At 47.6% G+C, this 13,815-nt stretch overlaps 2 protein-coding genes across 4 annotated transcripts in view; one reads left to right on the top strand and one right to left on the bottom strand.

Annotated features, from left to right (window-relative positions):
* WDR93 (WD repeat domain 93) overlaps positions 1-7,996 on the bottom strand; it is a gene marked incomplete at its 5' end in the record, with an annotated part of 33,500 nt that extends 25,504 nt beyond the window's left edge. Inside the window, 9 exons of the mRNA XM_083849690.1 lie at positions 621-837; positions 1,357-1,489; positions 1,804-1,889; positions 2,317-2,387; positions 2,575-2,758; positions 3,364-3,451; positions 4,522-4,649; positions 6,940-7,135; positions 7,733-7,996. Of these exons, the coding sequence (XP_083705816.1) occupies positions 621-837; positions 1,357-1,489; positions 1,804-1,889; positions 2,317-2,387; positions 2,575-2,758; positions 3,364-3,451; positions 4,522-4,649; positions 6,940-7,135; positions 7,733-7,996 (1,367 nt within the window). The remainder of the gene's footprint in view (positions 1-620; positions 838-1,356; positions 1,490-1,803; positions 1,890-2,316; positions 2,388-2,574; positions 2,759-3,363; positions 3,452-4,521; positions 4,650-6,939; positions 7,136-7,732) is intronic.
* PEX11A (peroxisomal biogenesis factor 11 alpha) lies at positions 7,951-13,675 on the top strand (the record flags this gene model as incomplete). Of its 3 annotated transcripts, none has more annotated exons than XM_083849691.1 (3): positions 7,951-8,090; positions 8,744-8,859; positions 10,432-13,675. In XM_083849691.1, 3 exons carry the CDS (start codon positions 7,951-7,953, stop codon positions 10,995-10,997), a joined length of 822 nt encoding a protein of 273 aa, XP_083705817.1. In that variant the 3' UTR covers positions 10,998-13,675. The 3 variants fall into 3 exon arrangements, with proteins under 3 accessions (XP_083705817.1, XP_083705818.1, XP_083705819.1); XM_083849693.1 differs by lacking the exon at positions 7,951-8,090 and adding an exon at positions 8,434-8,624; XM_083849692.1 differs by lacking the exons at positions 7,951-8,090; positions 8,744-8,859 and adding an exon at positions 8,097-8,624.
* Between the last annotated feature and the right edge of the window lie 140 nt (positions 13,676-13,815).

Genomic DNA, 13,815 nt, shown 5'->3' with positions numbered 1-13,815 from the left:
AGGCCGTAATAATGGCAATGGCAATATATGGTACAGGGGCTGGCATGAGGTTCCAGCCAAGTCCTTTCCCTATACAAACAAAGCCTGCTTCCTCCTGGGCAGGAACCCCCAAGGCCTATCCATGTGCATAGCTGCACAAGAACTACATTGGAGATTCAAGTCCCTGCCTGACATGGAGACAGGAGACCCTAGCTCCCAGAGCAGCAGCAGCCTCTCTTCTCCTCAAACCAAGGGGATAAGTGAAAGTAAAGTTGATAGAAAGATGTCAGGAAATGCTTAATTTGACTTCCAAGTGGAAGTTACTCTGGCAAGGACAGAAGAAAGAAGTGCCCTGGGTACCTGGCAGAGACCCAGCTAGTTGAACATCAGCAGTGCTACAAGCCCCTGTGTTCTGGTGCACAGAACCCAGGAACACCCATCGTTCTAGAACAACCATTGGATTTTAGGACTGGGACTGACTCCTAGTAAAACCGTGTTTGTTGCTGACAGCAACATGGCAGAGCTATCTGGGTGAAGGCAGTAGAAAGTCCTCTATCCCACAGAGATCTGGGCCTCCCTGATGGACCTGAGCACTATAATGCAGCTTTGTCTGGAGTGAGATCTATCAGAGACTACCTCACCTGTCTGCCAGGAGCATGATGCTGGGCTTCTTGGCCCTGGATGCTCTCAACGAATACAAAGACCCATCTGTACACAGCACTAAAAGCTCCACGGTTGGAGAGGGAGGATCTACACCAGGGCAAGGTGTCTCACTGCTGGCAGCTGCAGCACTCTGCAGGAAGTGGATGCTACGTATGGGACATTTCTCTGGCATGGCAGTCACAGACAGTGGATATCCTGGAGAGGCATTAAATAAAAATTAACCAACTAAATAAATAAATAAATAAAAAGGCAGCAGTTTAAGAAGAAAAAAAAAGCTACCAGAATAGCCTTGATGGCAGAGGAAGATTCTTCTGCCAGAAGAATCACGCATCGTGGCAGAATGATACTTCCACTGATGGAAGTATCCCTGGACTGTGATGCCACAACAGCCTCAAAGATAGCCTGAGGATGCAGTGGCAAAGCAGTGACTGTCCCACAGCCTCAGGACGAGAGAGGTGTCAGTCCTCGCTGCAGCAGTTCACAGCCCCAGCATTGCTGTGCATGGGAATGGTTCTATCAGGGCTATGGAGTCAGGCTGCTTTGGCAACTTCTAGCAGAGCATCCCATGAACAAGCGAGTCCAAACTAATTTCAGATTTGCTCGTAAATTCACTGGCAGCTCCCTGCTCACACCAAGCCAGAGCCTTACACTCCTAAGGAAGGGAACAATCTATCCATTGTGATCCCAGTGCACAGTACCAAAAGGCAAGCTCACCTACGTGTTTATCCCAAATAGTTATTGCTGAATCTTCACGTGCCAGTGCCAGGTACCTGGAGCAGGAACTGACAGCTGAGCATGCAATTGGAGCTGCACATGGCCACACAACATCAGGTTTCAGATCAGCATCTAAACAGAAGGACACAAAGACAGATAAGAAAGTGCAGAACATTCTCTCTCATGGTACCAGCTTCCAGTTTCCCAATAAAACATGTACTATTCTGCAGTCTCTTGATGGGGTTGCTTCACTAAAGATTCTGTCAGCCTGTACAACGCAGAACCCTGCAATCCAAATAGCAGCCAAATACACAAGATATGGTGTAGCTCTCCTCCCCATTCCTCGTTTCCCTGAATAGTGGAAGATCTGGCTGAGTGACAGCTACCGGCCACTGAATACTCTCACTCCCCAAAGTGCTCTGTTATGGAAAGTAAGACTTCCTTATCCACTTTTTCCTTGAGTGGACGGTTAAGTAAATAGAAACAGAGATTGTGGCTTCCATCCCAGTACACACTGATGGTAGCTGGAACATCTAGAACGGAGATGGGGACAATGAAAATAGAGGATATCAAGGAACAAAGAAAGGAACAATCCAGGACACCAAAACCCCAATTAGAAAGCTCTTATCAAGGCTTTCCTGGTTTCCTTGACAAGACTTATAGAAACTCTGCTCCCACAAACTAGAACACAACAAATTCTCCCTTGTCTGTCTTTTTTTTTTTTTCCTTGCCTATGTGTCCCCCTCATTTAGTTATTTTAAACCAAGGAGCCAAGTTTGTTTGACTTCATGCCGGTGACTGACTTTAAAGTCTTAGGGCTGATATTTTACCCAGACTTATGCCTTTGAAGATGGAATTTATAGAGCCAACCCAACCCAGAGTCACTGAGTTCTAACTGGAGCTCAATGTCATGCAATGACAAACTTCACATGTTAACATGTTTTTGCTCAGTTGAGTTACCTGGCTGTACTTTTATTTCAAGTCCCTCCTGTAGGATCCAGCTGGGCAGGAGAAAATGAAAAGTTGCACGCCTGAAAAAGGAATCAAGTAAAGAAAGGCCTTGATAAGTAGGTAGTGATGCAACAGGCTCTGGAATTGCTCTAGCCCCCTGCCCTGAAGCCCTGGGAAACAGAGCTAAGAAAGAGGTTTCCATCTACACTTGAAGTGTCCCATGTTGAAGTCTCATGGAATGAAATGCTGGCTGGGACGCTCACTCACCTGGGAACCTCATCCTTGCTCTCACTCTCACCCTCAGCCTCCAGAAACTCCCGGTAAGTGCTGTGGAAGATTGCCTCCTGCTGCTCCCACTGAGAGTCCTTGATCAGGTGATTGTGCCCCAAGCCAAGCACGCTGCCATCATCCACTTTCTTCAAGGCATCCAAAGGGCTCTTAAAATTAGTTCCTAGATTACAAACATAAAGGGAAGAGGCACAGCCCTGGGAGGAGTAGGCACCATGAAGATGTGGGAGAGTCCCAGATGCACTTTTACGATCCCACCTTCAGGGTGGCATTGTCTTGAAGACCACACTGCATTTTCCTGGTATAAGTATTTCAACCTTAACGTATTATCTGAGACTTTCCATATCACTAACCCATCTCCCAGTATTTGGAGGCAGGGATTAGAACAAGTCAGAGGACCCTGCTCACCTTGCCTTTCTGTGGCATTCTCCCTGACATCGTCCCAGCCCAATGTCTGCTCCCTCCCCATCCTCTCTGTAAAGCTTCAGTATGTTCCTGAATCCAGGAGTCAGAGTGACAAAAGTAAGGGTGCTGTCAGGTTGCCAGAATCTAGGAGCAGCCTCCTCCCTCTCTGGTGACAATGAAGCCAAGGGTGTATGACAACCACTTCCAGACACACTGAAGTGTTTTGTGCTAACAAAGATAGGCCAGGAAGGGACAAATGAGCACATTACTGAAGTTTTCTGACTGTTCTGTAGACTTAAGGGTCATGATTCCTTTGCCACCTGAAGAAGACAGCATGTTCTAAGTACAGAAACAGTCCCTGACCTGTAATGGGCTTGGGTGGTTTCACTTTCAGCAGCAGCACTGGGAGACTCAGCTTTGCCTCAGCTTTGTTTGCAGACACGAAAGACTCCTGCAACAGAAAAATGTCAGCCTGAGAAGTGGCTTCCCTGGAGCTGTGTTGTGTTCAATGCTGCTAAGTTTTCACCTGTCAGAAGTTCACGGGAATCGAATGCTTCCTGAAGGAAGCATAGGCAAATCTCACATTGCCTCCTATACTGAGATACTCATTTTAGGCTCATTCTTCAGGCCAAAACACAGAAACCCAAGGAGTCCACTAGTTCCTTAACACCATTACAAAGGGTGGAGGAGTTCACTCTTGAATTCCCAGAAAAGTCTCTGCTGAAGGAGAAGCAAGAGGTATGAGGCAGGTATTACAGAGGGTTAGCTGGAGGTTCTGGGCAGAAGGTGTCTGTGTGTGGAAAGGTGAAATCTAGAAGGGTGAAAGTGATGTAGGAGAGGGTTAAGCACTGACTCAGCATTTAAGATTTCCCTCAACAGCCCAGGACGTTCATTGAGGCCAGTTACTAACTCTGTAGAACAGTCTCCATGCGGCTCCAGACTTTTTTGCCGACGAACTGGTGATTGCATTGGTTAGTTCAAACAAACTAACTGAGGCAGGGCGGAGACATTGCCTTGCTCAGGTGGATTCAGCTATGAGCCGCCCAGATCCCCCTCGTAGGCAGCCTAAAACAAGAACCCAAGCCATAGGCCCTTGCAGGACCAGACTTCTGAGTGGAGATCTCAGGCCTGATTCCCACTGTGCTCCTCCACCTTCCCCTAATAACATAAGGGAGAAACCCTGTGAGAATACCCTTGCACAGGGCCTCCTCAGATGGGGCAATACTGCTGGGAAAGGAGCTGACGGTTTCAGGGAGGAGCAGCAGGAATGCTAGCCCTGGGACCAAAGGAACCTCATTGGAAGGCCTGTCTTGGGAGAGTAAACATGTCCCAATAACACAAAGGCCTTGTGAAATGTGGGATGGGCAGCTGTAGAGACACATGCTCCATCCCCCTGGGCTGACAGACTTGTTCAGCCTGTATCTTGCTGTCGCTGTCTGCAAGAGCAAGGTTTGGGGAAAGACCTGTAGGCAAAAGGGTATAAGAAAAAATAGCATGGAGAGGGGTGGAACTGTTTCGTACCACAGATGTCCAGCTTGACCTCATCTCCCTGAAAGCCAGCCCTGCTGCAGCTCCTGGGCTCCTCTCTGTCTCCTTCAGCCAGGAATCCTTAGGCAATCGGTAGACCTCCAGCCAAACTTTTGAGCTGCCTGCATTGGGAAACTTTGTTGAGCAACTGGAAACAAGGAGTAAAGGTCTTTCAAGCAAGCAGCCTCTGTTATCTTATATCATTAAAACAAAATGTGGAGAGTTTTTGAAATATAAAATCCTGGTGAACTCCATACAACCCACCTCTCCTCCCACTTAGGGTTTCACATGCTTGACTGAGGCTGACATTACAGCCTTCATCCAGTTCAGCCCCTCAAAGCCCCACAACCACCAAACAAATTCCATCAAGCAATTCAGTCAGGGAATTTGACCTGACGCCTCTGATGTAAAGCAGAAAGTGAGACATGGTTTCACACACTGGCTCTCTACAAACGGTTGAGATACATATTTAAATCAATCAAATATAAATTGTTCTCAGCACATATCCAGGCAGGTACCACCAAAGAGGGGTCCAGAAAACCTGCTAGCAGCAAATGAGTTGACAGAGGCAGCTGCCATGAAACAGCAGAACAGTATAGCAAGGAGAGTTGGTTGTAGTGCTTTTAGAAATTGTCTCTATGCTGTCTGGCTTACATTGGCAGAGAAATTTCTTCAGGTCTACATGCTTGCAGCATAAAAGCGAGCCATAGTGAACCAGAGGAAGAACTGAGGTAAGTAATTCTGGGGACATGAGGAGCCTTCACTGAGCCTCTGCTTTGCTAAGCCTAATGGTAGCTGGGAAATGCACTGACCGGTTCCAGTCAGCCAACTTTTGGGATCAGTGCTGATCCATACCAGGCCTTTGGGGAGGAAAGAAAGCAGCAGAAGCATGTCTCTAAGCTGGGAGAGGGACTGGGAAGGCTAGGAACAGGATCCCTGGGAACCCAGAATGTTTGGAACATTTTAAAAGCATTGCTGCTGGCCCCTGTGCTAGAACACAACAGCCGTCATCGAACACACCATGTTCTTGCACTTGCCTTGCAGCAGGACTCCTGCATAATCACCTCCTGAGGACAGCACCACCTCCACACAAGTACTTCACTTGCTAATATCTTCCTGCCAAAGAAAAGCAGGCTGGCATCAAAGCAAGATCACTGAGTCACAGAGCTCCACGGCCTTACACAGTTCTCAATACTGTTGGAAGAACAGAACTGAATATTCTTTCCCAGTAAAGTATCTTGTGCCTAGGGTTTTGTTTCTCAGGTTTCCTCGGGGTTGGCAGGAAGGTCTGGTGGCCCTTAGTGCTACTCCTGTGTGCTCTGTGTAAACACCTCAGAGATGTTTAGTTTGCGCCTTGCATCAGGCTGTCCTTTCAAGGTGCATGTAAGCCAGTAGTTCTGAAAATCACTTCCCTGAGACTAGTCTAAATGAAGATTTATTCCTCTGGTTCATATAGGATGGTGTCAGGGACCTCCAGCAGCTGCTTTTGCTGCAGATACATCTCTGGGACGTTGGCATGGGATGACTTTGGCGCTCAGAGAGTATATGTCACACCACCAGCCAACCTGCATGCTTCTGGCTCAGTGAATGAGCTCTGGTGTCAGCATGTGGCTGCCCATGACCGAATTTCCTGAAGGCAATTAGTACTCTTCATGATTGATTATTTACTAGTCCTTACGCAGTGTCTATGCAATTAAATCAGTACTTACCACCTCATTTAAGATCTTAATGAGTAGGAAGCTTTCCCTGTGAAAGCAGAAGAGCGAGACAAGCCCTGCAATAGAAATACAGAAGTAGGAGGAGGAAAGTGAACAGATGGTAGCCATGCTCTTGGGAGAGGGCTGTTACAGTATGTCCAGGAGAGTGGACAGGATTATGTTTTTGTTTTTTTCTGGGCTCAAGGAAGAATATCCCACTGCTTCCAGCAATACACTTTCACTGGCTTCCTTTGTCATCACCAGCAAACACTCGATTGTACACAGAGATGGATAAGACAGTCTGAAAAGCACCTCCACCAGAAATGACAGGTTTCAGATGAATCAACAAACAAACTTGTTTACCACAGGGCTGTGCAATTACAGGTGCTGAAACAAAGCACAAGCAGGAGGTCACACCTAGCAATGCTTCTTTTCATCTGGTCCAAGTTATTCCTAAAACCTATTGCACTTCAGCCTCAGCCCTGCATCTACGACACCAAACCCACACCCTTTCCTAATCCCAAGGCCTTAGGGCCACTCTATCACCCTACAGCCCGTTACCTAACACTCTTTTTCGCAGGGCTTTCTAGGAAATACAACAGCCACACTCACATTCCTCCTGATTTAGCACTCTTCCATAAAGCAGCTACCAACCCCTCAGCTCCAGAGCGCAGCCATCCACCAGCCAGGTCAGGGAAACCCACGTCACACCTACCCACTTCATCCACAGTGAGCAGGACATGGTGCTCGTTCCCCAAGTCCAAGGAGCGGATGACACAAATCTCTGTCTTGACTGCATCCCAAACACAGACCTGCTTACAGTCGTACCTCCTGAAGGCAGCCAGACCCACGGACAGACCAACAAAGATGAATTTTCCAGACACTGACGGGCAATTGGCTCTTCCAGTTACCTACCAAGAAAGGGAAAAGATGTGTGCACCCCACTTCAGACGAGGAGGATACATCAGCCACACTAGCAATACTCTCCTAACCTTTTACCAATAGCAAAGGCTGATTTATTCTACAAGGGAAAAGCTTTTGCATGAGCTTTCATCAGAAGAGCAGGGGAAGAAGGTCTCATCTCCTCTGTCACAGAGATTGCTCTGTCAGGAATTAGAGAGTTTATTTCTCTCAGAAATAAAAAATAAAAAACTGCTCCCACCTTTCACAGCATATTCACTATTACACAAAGCCAAGCTTGCTCATTTGCATGCTACTGACTAATTACCTTCTGGGCCAACAAGGGTGGAGCCAGCCAAGGAAGCAGAAGGTGAATTTAGTACTCTTTAATACCTGCTTCTTTCTTTTCAGAGAGATGTGATAGATGGGTGGCAAGCAGAACCTGTCAGACAAGCTGAGAAACTGCAGCCTTTTGAAATGAATCGGGGAGATGGTGGTGGATTCTGAGGAAGGTGATGAACAGGAGGATGTAAAGCCAACTGAATGGATATTCTCTAGAGAAACCGGCAAGCTAATTGCTGCTATCCCTGGTGTAAGGGGCTCTGTACCTGGAATTCAGCTGTAGGAAAGCATTTTGTGGGCTGGACCTTCAGTTTTTGTGCTTCTCGGAGCGTCTCCCTTCTTTCGATGATTTCCATAGCATTTTCAAAAACCAGCATCACCAGTTTGTTGACCATCCTGAAGGGCTGAGGCAACGCATCACGTATTCGCTCGGGATCCTGCAGGAAGAAGTCTTCCTCGTCATCCTTTAGCCAGTCCTCCTCAGATGGCGGAGGAATCTCCAGGGAATGCTTCCGGACACGCGCGGGCATCTTGCTGCCTCTCCCAGTGCAGAGCACACCACCGGTGCAGTAACCACAGCAGGTGCAGGAGAACGAAGAATCGCACAATATCTACTTTCATGAGGTAAAGGGAAAAAAAAAAAGAAAATATGGTTAATGATCTTTAAGAGGGAAGGGGGTTCCTTTGGGCATGGGCACAGCAAACTTGTTCTGTGTAGCTCATTTCCACTTGTTGCAGCCCCTCTGTTACTTATAGTTTTTGTTCTGCTCTGCGAATATCGGCCACACAGACATTGATATTTTACATTTACAAAAAAAAAAAAAAAAAAAAAGGAAAAGTTTAGGGCTGAGTTTGTTAAGATTTATGAGAAGGCATTAAAAAAAAAAAAAAACAACCGGGGGGGGGGAAGCTTTTCGCGGGGTCACCGGCCCGCACCTGCTCCGCCGTTGCCGGTCGCCATGACAACGGGCCGGCAGCGACGCCGCCCGGCCGGGGAACAGAGGCCGCAGCGGCAAGGTTCCGCCGGCGGGGCGGAGTGGGGCGGAGCGGAGCGGGGCGGCCGCCGTTCTCCTCCCGGTGCTGCCCCGCCGCCGCCGCCGCCATGGAGCGCTTCGTGGACTTCACCGACCGCAGCCAGGGCCGCGAGCGGCTCCTACGGTGAGTGCGGGGCCGCCCCGCGGGCCCCCGGCGCCCCCCCAGCCCCGGCGTCGTCGCCCCCCAGCCCCGTGTGCCCGTCGCGTTTTCACCCCGCGTTCCTGCTGTGTTTGCCGCTGCAGAGCCACGCAGTACACGTGCATGCTGCTGAGCTATGTCATAGAGCGTAAGGCCGATAAGGAGGAGCTGGTGCTGAAGCTGAAGCAGCTGGAAGCCAGCATGAGCTCTGGCCGTAAGAGTAAGTACCGGTGTCCCGGGGACGGCCTCCGCCACGGGCACCTCCACCCAACTCGCCTGGCCCTCTCTGTGCCTCACCTAGAGCCACAAAACCCTTCTAATGTACTCGCAGAGCTGTCAACATCCTTACCCTGCCTTGGCTTGCCAGAATCAGTAAGGCTAAAATGACATTTATCGCTTCTTTAGCCTCCTCTCCGATGAGTTGTTGCTGGGAGAACTGGAGAAGTAAGGTAACAGCCAGCTGCTGCTGCAGGAATCAAAGTTGTCATCCCTATTTAGGGGCAGAACAAGGAGTTCTGACACACAACTGGCTTACTGCACTCCCATTAGTCCTCCCAGCTAACAGAGTGAGGCATCTTAACATTAAAGATCACCACGCCATGAAAATCACCTCTGAAGAACCATCATTCAATGTGGCTTCTTAAATCTTACTTCACACATGACTTTCCTTTAGCACTTACACTCTACTGAATTATGTACCCTTCCCTACTTTTCTCATGGTCTAACTGTATGCATCACTTCATTCTGTGTCACCCCTGCATCTGTTAGGGCTGTGCTGTTTGTTGCTGCGGTTGTCCTGTTTGCTTTCAGCTTGATCTTACACCTACTTATCAATTACTCAATCCTGGAACAATTTCAATACGTGAGGCAAGTACGCTGATTTAATGTGTTACCATAGATTTGTTTTATTATGCCAATTAGCTCTGGAGTATGGTAATTTCCAGGAGAGAGGCCAGCTGGTTTATCAGCATAGCCATAATTCTCTTGTTTGTGCTAAACAAACCTCTAGTAGGCTTCAGGCCTAAATTCAGGGCGCTTGTAGCTCCACTAAACTTGGGTACAGCCAACATCTATCACTGTTACAGCGCAGCAGGTTATTAAAAGTATTTTGTGTGATACAGTATTAACATTCATGAGGTGAAACCTAAACTGTGCAGGGCATGAAATAGGGTTTGTTAAGTGTTATAGCTTGAAGTGGAATATACTGCTCCTGTTTGCAGGGAACTATGTGTACCTCTGACAAATTCGTGACTGAGGAGGGACTTGGGTGTCAGCGTGCTCAGCATGTAAATCACCAGCTTTTGCAGAAGCTTAGGAAAGGTGTAGCTCGTGGTGGCAATGGGGTTTATGCCGTAACATCTCCTGTCCAGCGTTAAGGGAAATTCACAGCAGTGTACCACTGACACTGGAGGCTCTGTTTGTGTCGCTGCCCTGTTCAGAGTCATATGGGTCCAGAGCACACCCAAGCACTGAAAATGGAGCAGCAGGAAAAGCTGGCAACTCCTGGCTATTGACAAAATTGTGTTTAGGACAGTAGTACTGAGGGATTTGCACCCCTTTCCTCCCTAATACTAGCCTCTCACACTGCAAACTCGCAGTTTTCCTTTAGAGTGGAGAAGATGTTTAAGCATACAAATGCCCAAAGCCTGTTAAGTTTATGTAAATGTAAGAAATATACATGTGGGCAGTATGTATGTAAGAAATGTACGTGTGGGCAGCGATGTGCGGAGTCTCCCTGCCTAGAGCTGTGTCTCTGCAGTAGCCATGCTAACCGTTGTGGTGTCTCTTGCAGTGTTCCGACTGGGCAACACGGTGCATGCCTTGGTAGCAGCCAGGAGAACTACGCAGCTGCCAGACGTGGTCCCTCGCGTCTGCCTTACAGCTTCCAACCTAACCCGTGCCCTGTACTTCATCTGCGACACGGTTCTGTGGTTGAAGAGCGTTGGACTCCAGCCTGACATCGATGCGCCAAAGTGGCGGAACTGGGCTACCAAGTGCTACTACTTTTCGCTGCTGATGAACCTGGCCAGGGATTGGTATGAGGTCTCGTGGAGGCTGGAACACGCTGTACAGAAAGAAAAGATTAAGGAGAATTCTTCCTGGGACAAACGAAATCAGGAACTAAACTGTTTGAAATGTGATGGCTTGCATGGTTTTTTCCTCCTCCTGTTTCAGATACTTAAAAATCATCCTCCGCTGGTGCTAGACATGGTGAAGAATCTCTGTGATCTCTCGGGTCCTTTGGATACACTGGGGATCTACAAGACCAATCCAGGAGTGATTGGTTTCTGTGGCCTCCTCTCCTCTCTGGTGGGGATCCTCACATTAGCAAGCCCTCATCTGAAGCTGAAACAGTGACAGAGAGGAACCACACGGTGTGCGGTGAGCCAACAGCTTTGAACCTCTGACAGGTTTTTGTTCTCCCTGTGGCACTTTACAAATGAAGATATCTCACAGTAACCTCAAGATGAGTTTTGTCCCCTGAATAAATGAACTCCACCCTTGCTCCTTCCCTCTCTCTTTGCAGATGGTGCCCAATGGAGTGAAGATGGGAAAAGACAGAATAACATTGCACAAACAGAGACAGGACTTGGAACGTGGCTGCCAGATAAGGAACTACTGATGATCCTTTATTTTAATACAGGGTTACGAAATAGCTGCCTAGACTACTGCAATAGGTAATAGGACTCATAATTAATCGTGTTTACACTGGAAAGCTAGAATTCGCCAGTCAAAGGTTCCTGCAGTCAAACTTTCTACAGCGTGTTCAGTCAAGTTAGGAACTCTGCTTAAATGGCCTGAAGGGAAGCCGGAGTGTTGTGATGGGACTGGACTGCTGGATCCTGACGTCTGTGGGCGGTGGTTTGATGCTAACTGAGAAGTGGTGTTACCTGACCTTCCAGTGATCTCCACGTTACATGAGCACGCACTGTTGACGCTCGACCTATGGTCTGGTGAGTGCCAGCTTTGTCCCAGGGCATCAGCACCTTCTTCTTTTCCTTAATGTGAGCCAAGGACTGCTGGCCACTTACTCTGACTTTTCCAGCTGAGGATTTCGGTGAAGGACAGTGCCTGGGAAAAGCTGCTCTCATTGCCGATAATGCTGTGATTTGTAGGGAACTGACTTTCCAAAGCTGTGAATCTGGAACCTCTCCTGAGCACTACATTTCCCATTACACATGCACCTTAACTCCCAAGCCCCCATGATTCTCAATTCAACCATTTTACATTAATCGCAGTGTGATAAGCAGCTTGTTCTTCTGTTTTAATTTTACTTGAAAACATCCACTGTAATAAGGAGCTTTGGAACCTGTATTTAAGGAGAGAAGGCTGTCTTGGAGCTTGTCGAGTCAAACTGCAAGGGTGTGTTTCCAGTTGTGTAAGCTCCTGGAGGGAAGGGAATGGAGTTGGACTTGATCGTATCAGAATCTCCTTGAGAAGAGAAGCTTATTACCTGGATTTGGGCATTCACGTTTCACATTTTCTTTCTTTATCCTCATTATCCTCCCATCACAACCATGAGATTTCTTTTGCATTCCCTCGCTGGTTCTGCCATTTGAAAATGCCTTATATTTGCCCTGTGACAGCATGATTGCTCTTCAGTTACCTAGATGGGAACGATTGCCAGGCACTGATCTAGGTTAAAGGAGAAATGCTGTGTCCAACTGTCTCACAGTTACATGACGTGCAGTCTTTGCTCCTGACTTCGCAGAGTACACCACACTGTCTGAGACAAATTTGCACATCATGTAGGAGACAAAATTATCGCTTTTCTTCATCAGAGCTCGGCCTGTGTGTTCTGTTGCTTTCAGATGCAAGGACTCCTTGTTTCATCTGTCAGGAGATGTGAACAGAGATTACTCTAACCAGGACCAAGGTACTCTCTTATTATTCCTGATACTGTCTGTAAACAGAAATTAAAAGGTGCTGGTCTCCTTTATTAAAAGGAGAAGGCTGTGGAATTGAGTAGGCACGGTAATGCAGTGCCCCAGTTTACCTTAAGTCGTTGTGGTCATGCCTGGAATCACTTCCACTTTGAATCTGAAGTCTTAGGCTGCCAATGAAGGGTTTGAAAAAAGAGGTTGCTGAGCAGGATAATTAAGTGTGTCTGAAGACCAAACATGGCCTGCAGCAGCTCTTCTTTTTAATATGGAAATGAACACCATTAAAAGCAGAGCGTACTGGCAGTTCAGACCATAATGGATATGTTGCCTTCAAGGGCTTCCTCCTGATACCCTTTTTAATAGTGTGGTTGTTTTGTTCCTTTACTCCCCTTGCCTTTGAGATGCTGGCAGTGTGTGACCCATCCCTCCCTCGGTCAGATTGATCATTATCCTAGCGTGCAGCAACCCCTACAGCCTCTTAACTCCTCTCCTAAGGAAAGGAGAAGAATCTCGATGTCCTGGCAGCGGAGGTTTGGCTACCCTTTGTCTACAGAATTTTGTCTTCTTGCAAGAAGCTGCATTACGAATTCCTCTCAGGGGACCTCTTGGATACAAAATAGATCTTCCGCTGTTTTGCAAGCTGATTCCTCTTTTTCCCTTGTAGTTCGTAGGTAAAGGGAAAGAGATTAACTTGCTGATGTGGCCCCTGGCCAGATATACCTCGCTCTGCCCTCTGCAGAGGGAGTAGTGTGGGTTTTTTGCCCTTGTGCCAAGCAAACACTATGCAAAGCCACAAGCCGGTTCTTGATGTTTCTCCTGGAGGGACTGGGGTGGATTAACAAGTACAGACTTAACCTGGGAGACAGGGCAATGAATTTTCAGCCTTTCTCAGCCTTACCTGCCCCATTCTGTATAGAACAGGTCGGAGCATACAGGAGTAACTTTACTGGATGTTAAGCACTAACACTTGCCTTTCTGCTCCCCAGCTGGAGGCTAGTAATTTAATGTACTTTAACGTGATGCGACTGAAGCCATAGAATCATGATCAAGTGGAGAAGATCCTTTTAGTGCCTTTTCTTTGTATGTTTCTAATCCAGCAGTTGGAATAAGGACAGCTGTTTGAACGCAAGCAATAAACTTATCTAAGAATGACACCGTGTCTGTGTGTGATTTAGAGGGTGGAGAAGAGATGCCGAAGAAGGAATCCTCTCTCATATCTCCAAATTGGGCGAAACTATTGAAGACATATTGCCTGTGTTTGTTCTCGGGTTATAGAGCATTCCTTTCACAGG

This window comes from Anser anser (assembly GCF_964211835.1).
Source record: "Anser anser genome assembly, chromosome: 10".
Classification (NCBI taxonomy): Eukaryota; Metazoa; Chordata; class Aves; order Anseriformes; family Anatidae; genus Anser; species Anser anser.
This window is presented reverse-complemented; position numbering and strand designations above follow the sequence as displayed.